Genomic DNA, 21,505 nt, shown 5'->3' on the forward strand with positions numbered 1-21,505 from the left:
AGCACCACCCGCATCCCTTAGAACAGGCATAGGCAAACTTGGGCCTCCAGATGTTTTGGGACTACAATTCCCATCATCCCTGACCACCGGTCCTGTTAGCTAGGGATCATGGGAGTTGTAGTCCTAAATCATCTGGAGGGCCGAGTTTGCCTATGCCTGCCTTTAGAATCACTGCATGAGGCTTAAGGAGATTCAAAGGTGGTGTATGTGTGCACTCCACTTTGAGCTCTTTGGAGAAAGGCTGGGGTAGCAAAATTTTAAGGTGGGATATTTTACAGTCCAATGCTTGCACAGGGCCAGTGAACTCAACTAGAGTGGGTTGTCTCTGGTCTACCGAGTTCGTAAAGCAGCCTGTGATGATATCGCAAACACATTTATTTCTCTGTTCGAGGTAGCTGAGAGTACAAAATCTGAAAGTTCAGATCCACTGGGCACCAAAAGAATCATGGCAGCATTCCATGTGAACCTCCTTCCCAAAGGATTGCGTCTGATGTCTCTTATTTGACTGGCTTCAAATTTTTGTAAATTGACAGGCAGTGTGGTGTCTAGGCAACTTCAGCTGCCTGATTGTACATTGCCTGATTGCACTGTGGTGTGGAATTGTATTTTTTTAAAAAAAAAAAAAACAGAAACAAAACCCACTTTGTTAGTATGGCACACTGAGAATTTGGGCTCTCGTTTTTGCTTAAATCAAGCTTCCAGTCCTTAGAACCAGAGGATGCTTTTGCAGGGTTTCAGATAGTGGTTGAGGGAAGCTCTGCACAAAATAGAAAGTAACAGGGGCCTCTTCATTACTGGATTCCCATGGCCCCAAGAAATATGAATATTTTTGCACGGGCTTGAGAATGACTGGCTTATGTAAAAAACCCCTCATACAGTCAAACCTTGGTCCTCGAACAGCTCTGTTTTCAGACATTTTGGTTCCCGAACGCCGAAAACCCGGAAGTAATTGCTCCGGTTTTCGAATGTTCCTTGGAACTCGAACGTCCAACACAGCTTTTGCTTGAGTGCAAGAAGCTCTTGCAACCAATCGGAAGCCACACCTCAGTTGTTGAATGTTTCGGAAGTCAAATGGTCTTCCGGAACGGATTACGTTCAACAGCCAAGGTTTGACTGTACTAGTTTTGTTTCGGTTGATTTTGGAAGAGTTAATCTAGCACTGCAGATCTGGTTATTTCTGTATATTTTTTGTTTGCAAACACTGCCCTTAGCCTCCCAGCAGGAATTTTTAGATTCTGAAAAGTTGATGCCAGGTTCTTCACTTGTGAAGTAATAATATTTCTAAAAGTATAGAAGATAAAATTATTTCTAAATAAAATCACATTTTGTGCAGAGATGCAGTTTCACTCTTGGAGAAGATGAGTGAGGGCATTTTAAAAACCAGTTTTGCAAATTAAAAACAGGAAGGAAAAATATAAAACAAAACTAATGCAAAATTAATAAAATTTTGGGTGCATATAGAAATTACGCAATTCTTGGTTTATATCTTTTTAAAAAGATTGCCCATTCTTAATTGCAACATTTTCTTTTCTATTTAAAGAAAGGAACTATCCCCGATAAGTTTCCTCAAGTGTGTGTGTAGAGGGGAGAGAATTATCCTCTTTTGTGTTTGGATTGCTGGCAGCCGTCTGGGTTTGGGGTTTTCTTGGTTATAGTTTTGGGAGAAGCACCTTCGTGGACTCCTCTTAATTGGTTTCATCCTAGTAAGCGTGTCCAGTAAAGGAGAGCTCCGAAATCCATTTCCACTGAAGGTTCCTGTCAGCTTCCTTTTAAATCCTGCCCCGTAAGCCTTCGTGCCTTACAGTTCATTGCCCCTGTTTCTTGCTGCTGCAGCTGACAAACCTTGAGTTCACCAAGGTTTGCTTCTCTCAATTAAGATCCTTCCTGCTCTGCTTTCTTGTCCTCTCCTCCATCTCCCCCTTCTGCCCTGTGGGCATCCAATCAAAGGACATTAAGTGTCCCAATTCATAACCAATTAAATGTCCTGTGACCAGTCCCTGGACGCAGGAGAGAGGAGGTGGCTTTAGACCTCCGGGCAGAAGTTACAAACCCGTGCTCAGCCATGGAACGTGCTGGGTCGACTGGATGCAGTGGTCTCTGTCTAAACCACAGGCCATTGGCTTAAGGGGGGGTGTCACCCACAAAAGCCAAAATTCTATGATTTTTATTTTTATTTATTAAATCTGTATACTGCTTTTGTAGACCCCAGGATGTTGCACAACATAAAATTGCAATATAAAAAAGACAAGATGCATAATAAAAATAAGAACAAAAGCAAACCAGTAATTCCACCCCCCCTTCCAAAACACATTTAAAAGGGCGTCAGACATCAGTCAGCCAAAGGCCTGGCTGAATGGGAATGTTCTTGCCTAGCGCCTAAAGGCGTATAAGGAAGGCACCAGTTGAACCTCCCTGGGGAGAGCATTCCACAAACAGAGCCACCGCAGAAAAGGCCCTTTTTGTTTTGCTGATTTGTATCAGTTACATAAAATGAAGTGTAATTGCATGCTTCTGCTTGTATTTGCGTAATACAAGCTTCTGCCAGTCAAGGGGAGGTGCCGGGCATTCTGTCCCTTATAAATCCCCCTTATGCGGAGCGCCTTGAGGACTAGTAGCTAAGATTGTCAGGTTGATGAATCTGCTGCCCAGTCCCCAATTTGTCTGCATGTGTGATGTGAATGTGAACCTAGCCAAAGCTCAGCCCCACGGATTGTCACGGTGTTTATTCTCACTGCCATGAAATACTTTTTCGAACGATCTGTTATAAAGGCCTAATGGGTCTGCAAAGAGGGTATTCTAAGCCCAGGCCGTTGCACATCTTCCTTCCCCGAAATCCCTCCTTGACCACCCCTTTCTTGTGAAGTCTTTGACCCTCCAGCCCCAAGTCAACGTTGTTGTTGTTGTTTAGTCGTTTAGTCGTGTCCGACTCTTCGCTACCCGTGGACCAGAGCATGCCAGGCACTGCCTCCCGCAGTTTGGTCAAACCCATGCTGGTAGCTTCGAGAACACTGTCCCACCATCTCGTCCTCTGCCGTCCCCTTCCCCTTGTGCCCTCCATCTTTCCCAACATCAGGGTCTTTTCCAGGGAGTCTTCTCTTCTCATGAGGTGGCCAAAGTAGTGGAGCCTCAGCTTCATGATCTGTCTTTCCAATGAGCACTCAGGGCTGATTTCCTTCAGAATGGAGTGGTTTGATCTTCTTGCAGTCCATGGGACCCTCAAGAGTCTCCTCCAACACCAGAATTCAAAAGCATCAATTCTTCGGCGATCAGCCATCTTTATGGTCCAGCTCTCACTTCCGTACATCACTACTGGGAAAACCGTAGCTTTAACTATATGGACCTTTACATCCTCTAGCTAATAAGAATAAGTGCACGCAACAAATAATTGCATCTTTGTAGTGCACGCCACACCTCACATGCCCTCTTCCAAGATTCTTCCCTTCCCGTTGCTGGGGGGTGTATTGGGAGGGAAGACCCATTGCGACCGCCAGGATCCCATCTGGTTTGCTGTGTTTCCACGTGGGCGTTGGAGACTGTTGCCCCTTGGAAGTGGTAGGGCAGAAGGCAAGGAGACTGGCAGTTGATGAAGCCAGAGCTGACTAAGACTTGTTGTGTCCCCATCCTCCACCTCATCATCATCATCATCATCATCATCATAATTTATTTATATCCTGCCCTCCCCAGCCAAAGCCGGGCTCAGAGCAGCTAACAACAGTAAAAATAACACAGTTTACGTAAAATCACAATCAATTAATTGAAATACATTCCAAAATCAGTTCATTCTAAAATCAATTCAAAATCAAATTAATGGCAACCATTGGGCTACAGTGCTATGAGGATTACAGAAGGAGGGGGTCAGACTGCGCCTTGGCCAAAGGCCTGGTGGAACAGCTCTGTCTTGCAGGCCCTGCGGAAATATGTCAAGTCCCACAGGGCCCTAGTCTCTTGCGACAGAGCATTCCACCAGATCGGGGCCATGACCGAAAAAGCCCTGTCTCAGTTCTGCAAAGGCAACACTGAGCCAGGGGAAGAGGAAGCTGCCAGGCAGTTCTACCCTCTTAGACTTGTTGTCAATAAGAAGGCAGGCTGAGATTAGTTGGGCAGCGCCCCTTTCGTCCTAATAGACAAACCACTGATGTGTATTATATATGTGCATTCGCACGCAGAATCAAAGGTAAGCATAGTCCCCAGACACAAACAGCAAGGCCATGCTTTGGCCGATGCCATGGCACAATTCAGTGTTAGCTCCACTTGGGGATAAGCTGTGGCATTGCTGTCGTTGTTCTGCACACTGCTATCCAGCCTGCCTCCAGCTCTTGTCCTGCTTGCTTCCTTTCTGTAAATTCAGTGCGTAGATAAGATGGTATTGCGTAGATAAGATGGAGTTAGTAGACCAGTGACCAAAGCCAGGTAGTATAGATCAGGGTGTACTTGGAAAACGCAGAGTTGCCGCAGAGTCATTCCCTGGGCTCTTTCTGCTCCATCTGATGTCAGCCCTGTAGGTCAGAGGGAGCAGGTCTCGAACCAAAGCTGTTTTGCTATAACAAGGAAGGCCATAGATCCCTGGGGCATTTCAGCCCTCCAGGTACAACCAGATCCCTCTGCAGGCTCATTGTGGTCATTCTTGTTCCTTCACCCGGTACAACATTCCCCACAGGTACAACATTCTGCAAGAGAGCCTCATCAAGCTGGTGGAGGCCTGCAATGACCAGTCGCACAACATGGACCGCTGGCTGAGCAAACTGGAGGCTTCCAACTGGCTGACTCACATCAAGGAGATCCTGACCACTGCCTGCTTGGCTGCTCAGTGCATCGACAGGTGGGACCCACCTTCCGGTTATCTATTTATTTCTTTGCAGGTTTACTAGCAGCATCACTGTCACCAAAGCGGTATGCAGTAAGATAAGATCCAGGAGGTCGCAGGCCCATTAAACGTAAAAAAACCCACACGCTTCTACAATTGCAAAATTTTTATTCCGTAAAATGATTGGGTCACACTTCGGGGAGAGCGTTTTCAAACAAAAAAGGGCTTCAGTGGTTGCCTGAATATCAAAACGCTAGGTGCTTGTCTAACTTAGGTTTGCAACTGATTCCAGAAGGCTGGAGATGCAACACTAAAAGCCCCATTTCTGGTGCATACTCTAAAAATGCACATGGGGAGCATGCCGTACGCTTAGCAGTGCCCCGTTTGAGGAGTGCAGTTGCTAGGCAGGGATGTATAAGGTGTCCAGTCCTCAGGTCTGAATTTGTTTGGGGCTTTCGAGATGAACTGCAGTTTAACGGAATGAGCCGCTCCAAACAGCTTTGCTTGTTTTAGGAAACTCGCTGGTGGTTACGGCCCCTGTTGTTTTTCTCGAAGAAACTGATATCCAGAGGTACGCTGGAATGTGGAGGCTCTGCCCACCTATTGTGGCCAACAGCCCTTGAGAAACCAAAACGTCTCCTCAATAAATTTGGCTAACAGCCATTGGGGGTTGTTATTCTGGGGCATCCAGTAAGATCTTGCCCACCTCTGGCCTCCAGAAGATTTCCTGCCAGAGAACATGGACCTTAGGCTGAAAAAGTGTTTCCGCCCCTGCAGAGTGTTGTCTATGCCTATGCTGTTTGCCTCCCTTTTTCAACGTTCCTCTGGCTCCTTCCTAGGGAGGGAGCATCTGTCCTGGTCCATGGGACTGAAGGCACAGATTCGACACTACAGGTGACCTCGCTGGCTCAGATCATCCTAGATCCCAGATGCAGGACCATCCGCGGTTTTGAAGCTCTGGTTGAGAGGGAGTGGCTGCAGGTAAGAGCTGACGAATTGCTAGCTCCTGGATGTGGTGAGGAGCCCACAGTAAGAAGTACACTGCCCAGAATGTTGTTGTTTAATCATTTAATTGTGTCCGACTCTTCGTGACCCCCTGGACCAGAGCATGCCAGGCCCTCCTGTCTTCCACTGCCTCCCGCAGTTTGGTCAAACTCATGCTGGTAGCTTCGAGAACACTGTCCCACCACCTCGTCCTCTGCCGTCCCCTTCTCCTTGTGCCCTCCATCTTTCCCAACATCAGGGTCTTTTCCAGGGAGTCTTCTCTTCTCATGAGGTGGCCAAAGTATTGGAGCCTCAGCTTCACGATCTGTCCTTCCAGTGAGTACTCAGGGCTGATTTCCTTCAGAATGGAGAGGTTTGATCTTCTTGCAGTCCATGGGACTCTCAAGAGATTATTTATGCGAAACCTAAAAGACGCAAGTGTCAACACCGATCCTTTGGGGACTCCACAATTGGGAGAAGAGTCCATTTATCCCCACGCTGGGCTTCCTTCTTCTTAACCAGCCCCTAATCCCGAAGAGTTATTGGCGTTTGAATTTAACATGCCACAGTCACCTCCCTCCTGCCCGCTTGGCAGCTTTGTGCTTGACTGTACCCCTCCGGTGCATTCGCTCGTGGTGAGATGTGCTGCGACATTTCTTGCAAAACAATCACCGGCTGGAAAACCGCGGCCTGCATCCCTGCGCTGGCCCTCCTTTCCGAGCAACTGCCGACTCGCGGCAGTCAGCTCGAAGCGCCTCGCTTTTTGCCCCTTGTAACAAAACATTAAGCGACCTGCACGAGACGCATCCATGCACGTCTGGGTTGAAGTTTTAATCTGTCAAAACAGAGGCTTGTAAGGGGAAACGACTCGGATGCATATAAGCGCACGTTTAGCTAGCAAGTGCACGACCTGTTTCATAAATTGAAAAGACGTGGGGGGGGCACAGCAGGGAGCTACTAGTGTATGGACAGGAAGCGCTAACTGCAGAAGACTGTCAAGAAAAACCCGACAGCAGGATCAGATCAAAGGTTCAGCTAGTCCAGCGTCCCATTGCCACCCAGTGGCCAACCAGATGCCCTGATGAAAACCTGAATGCAGCAGGACTCTTCACCACTTGGCACTCCTAGTAGTTGGCATCCATTGTGGCTAGTAGCCATTGTCGACATGCGGAGAGCCGGGAGGCTAGCTGACAAGTCCCAGCTGTGCCGTCTCTATCCATCAGCCCGTGCTCCGACGTAAATCAGCAACCCGGACTTCAGAAGCCAGGGCACATTATTAGCAGAGTGTGCTGCGCACACAGAATAAGCGTGAGGCTTGTGAAGTCATACATTAACTACAGATTTATTAAACATAAATCAGAACAAAGAAACATGTCGTCTCAGAGAGAACAGCAAACGCTACACACAAACGGAAGTTCCCAGCAAGCTGTGCTGGAATGTAAACAGACATGTGACATGCAAAAATCTCATGCCTGTTCCTTAAGGTGGAATGGAAATGTCAACAGCAGGAGGGTGTGGGGGACTCCCTGGTCCTGAATGGGGTAACTGTGCCCCTGAAGGACCAGGTGTGCAGCCTAGGAATCATTTTGGACTCGCAGCTGTCCATGGAGGTGCAGGTCAATTCTGTGTCCAGGACAGCTGTTTATCAGCTCCATCTGGTACGCAGGCTGAGACCCTATCTGCCCGCAGACTGTCTCCCCAGAGTGGTGCATGCTCTGGTTATCTCCCGCTTGGACTACTGCAACGCGCTCTATGTGGGGCTACCTTTGAAGGTGACCCGGAAACTACAACTAATCCAGAATGCGGCAGCTAGACTGGTGACTGGGAGTGGCCGCCGAGACCATATAACACCGGTCTTGAAAGACCTACACTGGCTCCCAGTACGTTTCCGAGCTAAACGGCCTCGTCTCAGTATACCTGAAGGAGCGTCTCCACCCCCATTGTTCTGCCCAGACACTGAGGTCCAGTGCTGAGGGCCTTCTGGCGGTTCCCTCACTGCGAGAAGCCAAGTTACAGGGAACCAGGCAGAGGGCCTTCTCGGTAGTAGCAACTGCCCTGTGGAACGCCCTTCCACCAGATGTCAAATAGAAAAATAACTACCAAACTTTTAGAAGACATCTGAAGGCAGCCCTGTTCAGGGAAGCTTTTAATGTTTAATAGGTTATTGTATTTTAGTGACTGGTTGGAAGCCACCCAGAGTGGCTGGGAAAACCCAGCCAGATGGGCGGGGTATAAAAAATAAATTATTATTATTATTACATCCATGAATTTGCCTAATCCTTCTTCCAAAGCCATCCTAGTTATTGGACATGACTGCATCAAGCTGGAGCGAGTTCCACTCTTTAAGTAGCTCCAGCTGTCAGCTGTCTCTGGAATGTTCACAAAGGGGGGGGGTGAACTAAGATCCCTTCCTGTTTGATCCCCAGTAGTTGATGTTCTGTGGTACACTGCTTCTTGCTCTGGAGGTTCCACTTAGCTGTCACCGTCCCTTATGACTTTGAACAAACCTTACAAATATTCCCACTTCTGGGGCATTGTTCCATCAAGGGTGATATCCAACGAAGTCACTCTACTAGCAGAAGGACTTCTGGCCACAGCATCAAACTCCTCCAATCCGTTCCACACATGCACCTCTTAAATCTATTCTGGTTGTTCACCCAGTTCTGCAGAGCAGATCTGTGGAGGGTGCAGGGAGAGAGGGAGGAGAAGTTCCATGATGGAAGCAGAAATCCTTGCACTTCTAGCAGAATGACTGTGGCCACTTTAAGGATCAGCCATCACATAACCCCTTAGTTCCCGTATCCTATAAATAAGCCTGCAATGGGAATAAATGCACATTCTTCCTCCAGTTACTCATGAATCCATACCTTGCCTCTGTTTGCTCCCCGGACTTAAATTGTAAGCTCCTTGTGGGACTTAACCCATTACTTATGCATAGAATATCCTCTCTGCAGCCCAGCAAAAAGACTTACTATACGGTGCCTCTTTCCATCAGAATTCTTTGTTTTTTACGCTTGCCATGTTGTTGTCGTTGTCGTTTAGTCGTGTCTGCCTCTTCGTGACCCCCTGGACCAGAGCACGCCAGGCCCTCCTGTCTTCCACTGCCTCCCGCAGTTTGGCCAAACTCATGCTGGTAGCTTCGAGAACACTGTCCAACCATCTCGTCCTCTGTCGTCCCCTTCTCCTTCTGCCCTCCATCTTTCCCAACATCAGGGTCTTTTCCAGGGAGTCTTCTCTTCTCATGAGGTGGCCAAAGTATTGGAGCCTCAGCTTCACGATCTGTCCTTCCAGTGAGCACTCAGGGCTAATTTCCTTAAGAATGGATTGGTTTGATCTTCTTGCAGTCCATGGGACTCTCAAGAGTCTCCTCCAGCACCAGAATTCAAAAGCATCAATTCTTTGGCGATCAGCCTTCTTTATAGTCCAGCTCTCACTTCCATACATCACTACTGGGAAAACCATAGCTTTAGCTATATGCACCTTTGTTTGAATAACTCAGAGAAGCTATGAGCTACACCATGCAGGGCCACCCAAGACAGACAGGTCATAGTGGAGAGTTTTGACCAAAGGTGATCCACCTGGAGCAGGAACCGGCAAGCCACTCCAGTATCCCTGCCAAGAAAACTCCATGGACAAAGACAACAGGCTTGCTATGTTACAGATATTTAAAATAACTCTTTCCTAGCTGTGCCATTTGCTCTGCCTAACAGAAGACCCTCTCTCTATTTTTTTTTTTTTATTTTTTTGCCCCTGCAGGCCGGCCACCCATTCCAGCAGCGCTGTGCCCAGTCCGCCTACTCCAACAGCAAGCAGAAGTGGGAGGCCCCCGTCTTCCTTCTCTTCCTGGACTGCGTCTGGCAGATCCTCCGCCAGTTCCCTTGCTCCTTCGAGTTCAACTACCACTTCCTGATCATGCTCTTTGAGCATTCGTATGCCTCCCAGTTCGGCACTTTCCTGGGCAACAATGAAAGCGAAAGGTAGGTGAGCTTTTCGCTTCTGGGGTTCCCCGAGGCAAAGAGGGAGGGCTGTCGGCATCCTAGGCAGTCTCAGTTGCGCTCTGCATCATGGATGTGAAAACACAAAGGGATGTAGGGGTCTAGGCAGTCTCAGTTGAACTGTGCAATATGGATGAGGCGCATAATGAGGAATCTACAAGCCTCTTGGCAGTGGCATAAAAGGCAATCAATAAGTCAATACAGTGGTACCTCGGGTTACAGACGCTTCAGGTTACAGACTCCGCTAACCCAGAAATAGTACCTTGGGTTAAGAACTTTGCTTCAGGATGAGAACAAAAATTGTGCAGTGGCGGCAGCAGGAGGCCCCATTAGCTAAAGTGGTGCTTCAGGTTAAGAATAGCTTCAGGTTAAGAACGGACCTGTGGAACGAATTAAGTGCTTAACCCGAGGTACCACTGTAATTATGATCATCACTGATTTATTAATCAATTGCTTACATACAGTAATCTTCCTTTTTTTAAAAAAATGAGCTTCTGAGCTAGTTTCGAGTTTTGCTTTGTAGGATATCGGGCGACTAGTAGGTAGTGAACCGCCGAGTGGTATACAAATGAAATAAATAATCATAGCAGTGTGTGGGCCTGGATTTTTGTGCAAACCCTCCGTGTTTATATCTCAGAGGTGACCTTGAACTGTGTAATAACCTGCTAATCCACATGCGCTTAAGTTTCCCACCACAAGGGGGAAGCCGTACATCATGTTACTGGGTAGTGTTGCTGAAACATCACGTTTATTTGCACAGAGTAGCAAAGAGGCGCATTTTCTAAATTTCTACATTTGCAAAACGGGCTTTACTGGCTTGCTCTTCATTGGCCCCTGCAAGAGTTCCTTCACACCTGCCTTTGGCTTATTCAGGAGCACGTGATCTACTGTTTTCCCCGGGGTCAGGGTTGGTATCCAGAGTTTCACTTGGTGTCCCCTTGATTCTCTGTGCCTCTACCTCATCTGCTGCTCAGTTAGATAATGCTGGGAAGTTGTTAGTTTCCATGGGAATTAAGGCAAAGGCAGCATGAAGGTCTCTTGTGTGTGAAAGACATCCATCTTCCTCTAGGTTGTTTGCAAATTTGCAGAGAAATTAGAGGAAAGATTTGGCAACAAGCAGGTGACTCCCATGTTTTCTGAACCCTCAGGCTTGACTTAGTGAAGGGAGTTGATGTTTTTTATGCTCAAAAGACATGTGGCTGACGGCTGGTCTCTTTGCCAGGTGTAAGCTCAAGCTGCCCCAGAAGACGATGTCCCTGTGGTCCTGGGTGAATCGGCCAGAAGAGCTCAACAGATTCAAGAACCCCCTCTTTGAGGCCAACAGCCTGGTCATCTGGCCTTCTGTGGCACCGCAGAGCCTGCAGCTCTGGGAAGGTAGGTCGTAGAGAGGTTCTTTGATCTGGTGCAATTTGCGGATGCCCAGGTGGTGGCAGTGGCTGGCAGCAAGTTCTGCCTGCTTAGACTGGTGTGCTAGCTGCCCCCTTTCTTTGTGAAAGGAAGATATTCCTGGCCATAGTCGGGCACCCGTGCCTTAACATCATCACAGAAACATCTACCTTTGGTCATTCCCTGAGTTGATGAGGCTCGTTTGACAACAGTGAGAAACCGAGTCTTTTGTGTCATCGGCCCAGTCCTCTGGAACTCTCTGCCACTAGATATTCAGCAGGTGCCTTCTGTTCCTGCTTTTAAACACCTGCTTAAAACTCGTCTATCCTGCCAGGCCTATGCAGGCAGTTAATAATACACAACGGTTCATTGATGTCTATTTTAAGCTTTTTGTGGTTTTATTGTTCGCTTTTGTTGCTTTAAACGGCTCCATTATGTGTGGTTTTTTTAATGACACAGTAGTATACAAATATTTTTATAAATAAATGTAAATAAATAAGATGCCAGCATGTTGCCCCTGGGCACTAGTGTGCCTGCCTTTGCCCACCCAGGGGCATTCATTGGATGCCAGGATTAGATGCCCACCCAGCCTTCTGTTCTGAACGGTGTAGAGGTGCAAAGCGCTTCTCACTTCAATGATTGCCTCCTCTTGGAGTCACATTCCCGTACATTCACCACCAGAGGTTCTGCTCCATTTCCTCCTCTCATCACAGGTTTGCCAACAGGGCACAGCATGTTTCAATGATTACGTGGCCTTTATTTTCTAGGACTGCGAGAGAAAAGTTGCATGACCTTTTCACCCTCTGCTAGCGGGAAAACCAGCTGTGCAAAGGGGATTTTGAGCAGATAAAGTGCCTGGGAGGACATTGTGGTTAGAGTGTTCAGGCTATGACCGGGGAGACCCGAATTCAAATTCCCAATCAGCCATAATGTTCGCTGGGTGACCTTTCACCAATCACTGTCTCTCACCCTTACAGGGTTATTGTTAATGGCGAAATGTGGATGAAAGGGGATTTATAGATCACCATTTGCACAGGTGGCTTACGATAAAAACTGGTCAAGAAGAATACATCAAAAAAGCCACAATCCATTAAAACACACACAAAAATCACTAAATGCCATTTGTTAATAGCAGTAGCAATCTGGTCTCCTGAAATAAAATTACTTTCCCAAGTACAGTGGTACCTTGGGTTACATATGCTTCAGGTTACATACGCTACAGGTTACATACGCTTCAGGTTGCAGACTCCGCTAACCCAGAAATAGTGCTTCAGGTTAAGAATTTTGCTTCAGGATGAGAACAGAAATCATGCTCCAGTGGCACGGCAGCAGCAGGAGGCCCCATTAGCTAAAGTGGTGCTTCAGGTTAAGAATAGTTTCAGGTTAAGTATGGACCTCCGGAATGAATTAAGTACTTAACCTGAGGTACCACTGTATTGCTGTTGTATACTCAAAGAAATTGACATGTGAAAGAGTGCCACTCAGAAAGGAGGCATGTAAATGTTGAAATATACATTTATTAAAAAACCAGAAGCCCTTTTACAGTGGTACTTTGGGTTAAGTACTTAATTCGTTCCGGAGGTCCGTTGTTAATCTGAAACTGTTCTTAACCTGAAGCACCACTTTAGCTAATGGGACCTCCTGCTGCCACAGCGCCGCCAGAACACGATTTCTGTTCTCATCCTGAAGCAAAGTTCTTAACCCGAGGTACTATTTCTGGGTTAGCGGAGTCTGTAACCTGAAGCGTATGTAACTTGAAGCATATGTAACCTGAAGTACCACTATACAGGAAACTAAGCCCACTATAGTCTCCAACCTTTTTCCCCTTTTTTGTTTTGGTCTTCATCTTAAAAACTACCCCCTTTTGGTCTTCCAGATTGCTGTTTCTACATCTTACCTATTTTTTGTGTCCCCCAGTTGCTTCCATTCCCTCACCCCTGTGCCCCAAGACACAGTGCAAAGACTTTTAAGCTCACGGTCGAAAGTTTCGGCACGTTCCATTTCTTTTATAGTTGTTTTGATTTTGTGTGGAGTGCCCTTCCTGGGTGGATGGAGCAGCCAAGTAATTTCGTTGTCCCCGAGAGGGGGCAATGACAATAAAGATATTATTATTATTATTATTATTATTATTATTATTATTATGTTATTCCATATCTCTCACTTGTCTGAGACACACACAAAAAAATCTCTCCCACACCAGGTGTCTTCCTCCGCTGGAACCGGTCGTCCAAATTCCTGGATGAATCCTATGAAGAAATGATCAACATCATCAAGTACAATAAGGAGCTGCAGGTGAAAGTCAACCTGCTGAGGCGGCAGCTGGCCGAGCTGGAGACGGACGACACCACGCAGGAAGACGGGGTGCCGGAGAGCCCCTGAGGCTGCGCCAGGCTCCCTGCCGCGGGCCAGATTGTCCTCCTTTCTCTGTCGGGCAAGTCGCCCCCACACACTATAAAGCACTAAACCCTCCAAGACTTGCATGCGCTCGAGCTCCTTTCTGGTGCAGTCGAGTCGAACATTCCTCCCCCTCCACACACCCTCCGTTGTCTTTATTATTATTATTATTATTGCATCTCAGTTCCTCACTTGACACTATTTTCTCCCCCTCTCTCACCTCCCCCCTCCTGTTTTGGAATGGCGCCATTTCTCTTTTGTTTACAGGAGAAGACTCTTGATTTAATTCAGCTGACTGTCCTCTCCCGGCGGCTCTTGCCGCCTCTAATAAATGGTGTGTACAGTTCCAGTGTCAGCGCTAGCCGCTCCCAAACCTCATCCCCCCACGTGGCATTCAGCAGGGGGTGCCTTTTGGTCTTTTGGCTTGAGAGAGGTTTCATTCATTCAGGACTTGGCGGGCGTCTTGCGCTCTTTGCGTGGCCTGAGAAAGGCTGTCTTGATGACGCGTCTATCCTGCTTCTCCCAAGCACATGGGTTTTAGTTTTTTATTTTGTTCCTGGGCTAGACAACATGCTTCAGCTTCATCCCAAATCCAAATAGCATCTTTCCGTGCTTGGCATTGAGGCACACAGACGGTAAACGTGGAGAGGATCTCTCGCAAAAGGCGGGGACTCCTTTCCACCACTTTCCTTGGGTGCCTCCTACACCATCCTGACATCTTAGCTTGGATAGCTGAATGGGTTCAAGATAAAGTGTATGGCAGAGCCCTTTAAGGACTGTACCACTTCACGGTATTGGGAGGGGCGGTGTTATTGGAAGGTTGCCCATTGTGTTTGGGGGAGAGTTTGTTCTTAAGCCCTGCATGTGGAAAGTGAGAATGGCTTGCCAGCTTTCAATAAACGCATGAGCGGAGAAGACCAAAGACCCACCTCATCCAGCGTCCTGTTTTCTCGCAGCCTGATGCCTCCAGGAAGCTCCCAAGGAGGAGGTGAGCAGCCCTTCCTGCTGTTCTCCCAAAGCAAGTGACATTCAGAATCCTCCTTCCTTGCTTCCCACGGGCCCCTGGGTGGCCACTGAGAACAGGATGTGGGACTAGATGGGCCATTGACCTGGTCCATCGGGCTCTTACATTCTTACAGGATAGGTGCTAAGCAAATCATTCCTCGAGTGCAGCTTTGGATATCAGCTTACATTGCAGAACTCCCCCGCATGCCTCCTGAATCTTTCCTAGGGGTTCCCCCAAGCCTTGGGATCCAATTTAGGAAAGGCTCCAGGAGGGCGGTTCCTGTTGCACAAGCAGGATCCTTTCTCCAAAGGGACAGGGCAGCTGAGCAACCCCCAGGGAATGTTTCTGCTGCGGAGGAAACCTCCATACTGATGGTCCTCTCGCTTGCTCCCAGGAGCAGCTGACCTACCTGCCTCAAGCCAGCCTTCACCAACCTGTTGCCCTCTGGATGTTTTGGACTCCCATCATACCCCCTAGGAATTGTAGTTCTGGAGGGCACAAAGGGTTTGTGGATGCTGGTGAGGATCTCAGCTCTGAGGATCAAGCAGGCATCCCATGTAGGAAGAAGCATGCCAAGACCATAGCTCCATAATCTCCCGAAATTGATTGTTGCCTATGTTATTTAATAGGAAGAAAACGGAGGTTAAGCCATGATGGCAAGTGTGCTTTGCAAAGCCTTATCCTAATGCCATGAAATCTTAAGACTTGCTCTGTGGGCCATGAAGCCCAGGATTCAAAAGCTTCCAAGTGGAGTAACGGAATTCCAGCCAGCCAAACTGAACAGGGAAGCCCCTGTGTTTGCTGTCTGGGATAGACTCTGAATAGGATAGATTCTGAATATCTGCTAGGCTTGCCGTTCCCAGCTGGCCGTCTGTATTCAGCTTAGCTCGCACGTGCAGTCAGTTCGGTGTGGATTGAGCTCTCCTCTCTGATCCTGTGGATCTAAGGCCTGCTCATGGAGTCAGGATCTCCAGATAACCATCTCCTCTGCTGTCTGTGTCTTTGCACCTGCTCATCCTTTGGCAATGGGTGACTAACGCTTGGTGTGGCCGCTGCCGTCGCGTCTTATTGTGGAACCTCGAGTGAGTCAAAGCCTTTTGGAGAACGTTGCTGTGCTTTTTGGCTGTGCGGTTTGAATATATATATCTATATTATAGCTCCTCCTGTGGCTTAAAATCTTTGCCACCCTTTTCAGGTGGCTGTGGCCTAGATGCTTTTTTCTGACTACCATCTATACAGCTGTTTTGCCTCCTAGTATTGAAATGCTTTTACGGCCTGCTTCCACCCCACTTCCTGCAGACTCCCGATCTCGTAACCCTCTCCTCCTCTCATACGGCCCCTCCTCATCTGAAGCGATGTGAAATTCCTCAAGCCCCCTCTCTGGATAGTTGCCTCCTCTTGCCATGGGTCCCAGCCAAACTGACAACTCTCGCTTCCCTCACAGAACCAGGACACCAAAGGTTTGCTGGGCAGCTGAACACGTCGCCGCATCAGCTCAGCCATTTGCTGTCAGGGCTTCCCTCCCACCCCAACAGATGCAAAAGATGATTGGATCTGACACGAGGCGCTTTTGCGAAACCGGTGCTTCACTGCCAACCAATATTTTTATGGTGCTGAAATACAGGTTCCGCTGTGACTTACTGAGCTTGGCAAAGTGTTTCCTGGAGAGGTTACAACTTGTTCCTCTTTAGAACTTGCCGCTGCCCGGGAGGGCAGGTATTCTAAATCTGGAATAGGCAATCAACAGTTGTTACCTGACTTGCATATCTCCCCCATTCTGTCTCTTGGTGGGGGGAGGGGAGGAATCCCTGCACTTAGGGACAGTGTCATTGCCATTCCCAATAGCACACATTTCTGCAAGCACATCCTAACCAGCTACAGCCCCTGTCGGTGCTTGCAATGAACACTCCATCCCAGGAGTGTTCATCCCAGGTCTTTTGGCATGGACAGAGCGCTGGGCGGAGAGGCAGGGATTTCTTTTATCTGGGTTGGTGCAAGGATAAGGCAGTCCTACCTTCCCCCAAGCCGCAGGGGGGAGCTCAGAGCTACTGGGCACCCTCCAAGTCTTTGACAATGTGGCTTTGCATCACATTGCAGTGTAAAAGGGGCAGACCTGGTTGAAAATGCGCCGTGTTAGTGGTTTGCTTTCCAGGGGAAAGAGTAAAATCTCAGGGTAAAAGGATGCTCAGTTTGAGTGCATTTGCTGTTAGCTTCAGCTTGTGTTCTCTTCCGTTAGACATCCCCACCCCAAGGATGGGGGTTCCTGTGACTTTCCAGGGGGACTCCCCAAGCCCCATTAGCTCTAGCCAGCATGTCCAGTGGTTGGAGGTGAAGGGAGCTGTAACCCAACAACCTTTGGAGAGCCATAGGCTCCTTGCCCCTGCCCTAGATGCATCCTAGCTCTGTCCCCACTCTGCTTCAGCCCTAATCTATGGAGCCTCATCCTTATGTTCCCAGTCTCTAAGTTTTGGGCAATAAACTGGAGGAGAATTGGAAGCCCTTATAGACACAGGTTTCTTCAGATTGTATAAATCTTTCGCCTTTTACTTACAGACACAGTTCAGTTTCTGGAGGCCTAAGGAAGATCAAACCTAATTCCAGAGCTGGTTTCAGTTTCAGTCCCTTCTCAAATTTGCCTGGTTTTGAAATAGTTCTTCTTCTTCTTCTTCTTCTTCTTCTTCTTCTTCTTCTTCTTCTTCTTCTTCGTGCTTATTCTTAAAGGATTTTTTAAAAGCTCGTTCATAATCCTTGAAAGGCTGGCACTGTATGGTTCTTAATCTCGATTGCACTGTTTGAAAACAGCTAATCTTTTGGTGCTTTTAATTTTTTTAAGTATCTCGTTAAAGGGAGTTGTACATACAGTCTGTAATATTATTATTATTTTATTTTTATTATTTCATGTTGTTTGCTTGGTTTTGAAACTGTTTGGTGAATGTTGCCAGCTGAAGCATTAATCATGTTGATTCCAGTTGTTAGACGCCCATGTGAAGTTTCATTGGGGCAAAGGATCTTGGGATTGCCCTGGACTCCCCTGAAGGCATCTTTTCCAAGTGCATTTCTACACTACAAAGAATTCTGGGAATTGTAGTCCTGGGAGATGGTTGGGAATTCTTCCAGGTGTATTCCAAAAAGCCTTCACAGAATCACAATTCCTAATGATTGGACCTGTCGTAAATCCCCTCTCCCATTTTTATTTTTCTGTATACATACATAGGTGTTGGTTGAAAATTGGTGTGAGGACACCAAAATCTGCTTGCCTACTTGTTTTTGTAAGTGATTATTTTTCACCCAGTTAAAGCAGTAATGCTGCATTTTCTTTCTTTCTTTCTTTGATGCTGTTGCAACGGGTGACATGAAATTATGCTACTGATAATTTTTTCTCTCAAGTTCACTACTGTACCAAGAATGATACTCAGCTATGTTTGCTCATAGTAGGCCCACTGAAATGAATGAGCACAGCCAAGTTAAGACCATTAATTTCAATAGGTCTGCTCTTGAGTAAAGCATAGCTTAACGCCACCCCAAATCTTCAACCTATTTCTGATGAGTTATGGGCTCAGTGAGTTACTGTGAAAACAGAGAAAAGCTATTTTTGAGTAGTTGGATTCCTAACTGTCTAGCTGTACATCTCCCTCCTTGAATGCTTACATCTGAAGAAATTGGTGAGCTTGCTGTGATTGATAGGTGTCAGATTCTCGTCATGTTGCAGATGTGTTCCTGTCCCGATTTCCACTTTGTCGAGTCCCCCTCTTTAAATGTTTTGAAGTTACGGCTTCATCCTGGCATTCAAGAAGACTCTGCTACCTTGATTTTTGAAATTAGCACGCGTTTAGGAAACAACTCGTTGGATCAATCCATATTCTTCTGAACCTCTGATGTTCCACAGTAAGAGGCCCAGGTATCTGCTTACTTTTCAAGTACTTGGCATTGTGATGTGCCCTTGCTGGACATAGAATCCCCCCCACACACACACACCCAATAATTAATGTGCTTAGCAGAAATGCTTGAGAGCTTTAAATTTGGCCCACGTTGCTTTGCTATGGTTGTATCAGCTGGATACATCCCTGCTGGTGTGGCTAACGCTTGAAATTGTGTGAGGTTGCACAAGCGCCCAGACCTGAATGTTGATGGAGAACTCACCAAATTCACTGCGTCGCCAACTGTACTTTGCCAGAGGAAGATCAGGATAGCAGAGGAGGAAGGCAAGGTCTCACATTGGGTTCCTGGGGCCAGGGAAGAAGGAAAGACTTGGGCAATGATGGAGCCAAGCACTTTTTTCACTTGTGTCCATGGATGATATGAGTTATAGACTTAGTGAGTTACTGTGAAAACAGAGAAAAGGGATGCCTGCTGAAAGCTTTGCTCGAGGCTTCCCAAACTCCTGGTGCCAGTCCTCTTAAATTTGGGAGCTTGTGCAACCTTCAAAACGCAAAGCCTTTTAAGTAGTCCTACTTGCCAGAGCATGAGCCAGACGGAAACCTATAGCTACCCCTGCTACCCATACCTCCAGCCAATGTCTCCCATATCTTAATTATTCTGTTGGATGCTCTTGAGAAAGGTAGAATGTAGGAAGCCATGGTCGACCTTCCAAAGGGAAACACTTTTGTCGTAGATTGTTTGCATCGAACGCTGAACATTTCTGATTGTACCCAAGCTTTACTGTTTCCCGTGCGGCTTGGGGTGCCTGGATGTAGTGACCCTGCCCTTCAGCGGCACAAAGGACAGCCCCACAAGTGTGTACACAGTTTGCCAAAAATGACTTGATTTTGCACGTTGGGAGTTGAATTCAGTAGTGGGCATTGCACCTTTACAGGGAGGGCTGCAGTTTGATTGTATTTGGGACTGAGCGTTTTCTTGAATGTGGCAATCTTGTTTTCAAGTGCACTACTGTTTATTGTCTCCTCCATCTCTGATATTTAATGTCATACTGGCGGCTTGATGCTTTCTTAAGCCTTGCAAAAGAAAAAAAAGAAAAAGCAGTGCTTTTCTTTATAAAGCAGGAAAACTCCAGTATATTAGCAGATCTTTGTGCAGTGGAGTAGAACCATTGTAGCCTACTGTACCACACCGTGTCTGTTAACTATTTACAAACTAAGTTGTAACTGCATCTCATTCCTAAATGTGGGCCTTCTGCTGCTTCCGAGTTTTCATTTTTCAAGCGAACCAAACCTGGGAGCATCTGGGGGAAATCGTGCGCTCGCATGCTGGAGAATGTTTGCCGTTTTCTGTACAGAATCTGGAAACGCTGTTACACGGCCTTTTGTCAGAGAGGGGAATAAATTTTAAAAAGAGAGTGGGGAAGGGGTTGAAGTTTATTCGTCTGTTTTAGGAAAGCTGCAGTGGAAAAATAGCTATCAACTTTGCTTTTAGATTTGTGGGTGTAGCGTAAATGATCTCAATTAAAATATTTAAAGACTTTTTTTGCTACACTTGTATCTTTCTTGTCTGCCTTTCCAGTGTCATTTATTTTACGAAATTTGTGAGGAATTCGCACTCAAACTGATTTACGCATGCAGATTAGATCATTGTGTTACCAACTCCTGGAGATTGACTCCCTCCCTCCACACACTTTCTAAATATATCCTGCCTTCTGGGAGAAACCATTTGGATCAGTATTTTTATACTCCTTTTCAGCCATAACTGTCTCTAAGCCAGGCATAGGCAAACTCAGCCCTCCAGATGTTTTTGGCCTACTACTCCCACCATCCCTAGCTAACAGGACCAGTGGTCAGGGATGATGGGAATTGTAGTCCCAAAAAATCTGGAGGGTCGAGTTTGCCTGTGCCTGCTCTAAGCGGTTCACATCAACATCAACAAGGCCATAAGTATAGGTAGGGTTGCCATATTTCAGAAACTAAAAACCAGGACACCATGAAAGTTGTTGAGCTTTTTTTCCTAGCACTATTGTGCTTTTTAAGGAAATCAATGGGAAATCCAGACATATGGCAACCCTAGTAATATTGCCCCCAACAGTAATGGATCCAGAATACCAGGTGCTGACTCTGGCATTCAATAATGGCACCTTTTGGCTCCTGCCTCTGCACCCCTGAAAGGTGGTGGTAACAAAAGCCAATATTGGGGGCAGATGATGCTCAGAGTCCTCTCCTAAGCCCAACAAATGTTCCTCAAGCTGCTATGAGCAAGAGAGAAAGAGCTATGAATCAGGAAGTCCCTGGTTCCAAATCTCAGTACAACCATGAACTCAGTAGTGGTGTAGGAGAGCTCAAAAAAACAACATCATTGGCAACCAATGCACTCCTTTGCTTTTGGATAGTACATGGGTAAAAGAGGCCCCGACCATTAGGTCCAGACGTGGCTGACTCTGGGGTTGCGGCGCTCATCTCGCTTTACTGGCCGAGGAAGCCAGCGTACAGCTTCCAGGTCATGTGGCCAGCATGACTAAGCCGCTTCTGGCGAACCAGAGCAGTGCACGGAAACACCGTTTACCTTCCCGCTGGAGCAGTACCTATTTATCTACTTGCACTTTGATGTGCTTTTGAACTGCTAGGTTGGCAGGAGCAGGGACCGAGCAACGGGAGCTCACCCCGTCATGTTCCCTCTCTTTCCAGTTTCCATAAAAAAATTCCTTCCAGTAGCACCTTAAAGACCAACTAAGTTAGTTCTTGGTATGAGCTTTCGTGTGCATGCACACTTCTTCAGATACATTGAAACAGAAGTTACCAGATCCTTCTATATAGTGAGAAGGTGGGGAGGGGTATTACTCAGAAGGGTGGTGGGAATGGGAGATTGGCAGATAGCCGAGATCAGATAGCTAAGATCACCACCCTTCTGAGTAATACCCCTCCCCACCTTCTCACTATATAGAAGGGTCTGGCAACTTCTGTTTCAGTGTATCTGAAGAAGTGTGCTTGCACACAAAAGCTCATACCAAGAACTAACTTAGTTGGTCTTTAAGGTGCTACTGGAAGGAATTTT

The 21,505-nt window shown here is 47.0% G+C and overlaps 2 protein-coding genes across 4 annotated transcripts in view; both read left to right on the forward strand.

Annotated features, from left to right (window-relative positions):
* The window catches only part of MTMR9 (myotubularin related protein 9), a 28,308-nt gene extending 14,667 nt beyond the window's left edge, over positions 1-13,641 (forward strand). For all 3 annotated transcript variants that reach the window (XM_082217646.1, XM_082217645.1, XM_082217644.1), the window contains exons 7-11: positions 4,658-4,819; positions 5,644-5,785; positions 9,545-9,765; positions 11,006-11,157; positions 13,370-13,641. In XM_082217646.1, coding sequence (XP_082073772.1) covers positions 4,658-4,819; positions 5,644-5,785; positions 9,545-9,765; positions 11,006-11,157; positions 13,370-13,548 — 856 coding nt within the window. In that variant the 3' untranslated portion in view covers positions 13,549-13,641. The remainder of the gene's footprint in view (positions 1-4,657; positions 4,820-5,643; positions 5,786-9,544; positions 9,766-11,005; positions 11,158-13,369) is intronic.
* The window catches only part of LOC309529522 (L-threonine 3-dehydrogenase, mitochondrial-like), a 444,872-nt gene that overhangs the window by 387,990 nt on the left and 35,377 nt on the right, over positions 1-21,505 (forward strand). The window lies entirely within an intron of this gene.

Source organism: Podarcis vaucheri (assembly GCF_965113315.1).
Source record: "Podarcis vaucheri genome assembly, chromosome: 3".
Taxonomy (NCBI): domain Eukaryota; kingdom Metazoa; phylum Chordata; class Lepidosauria; order Squamata; family Lacertidae; genus Podarcis; species Podarcis vaucheri.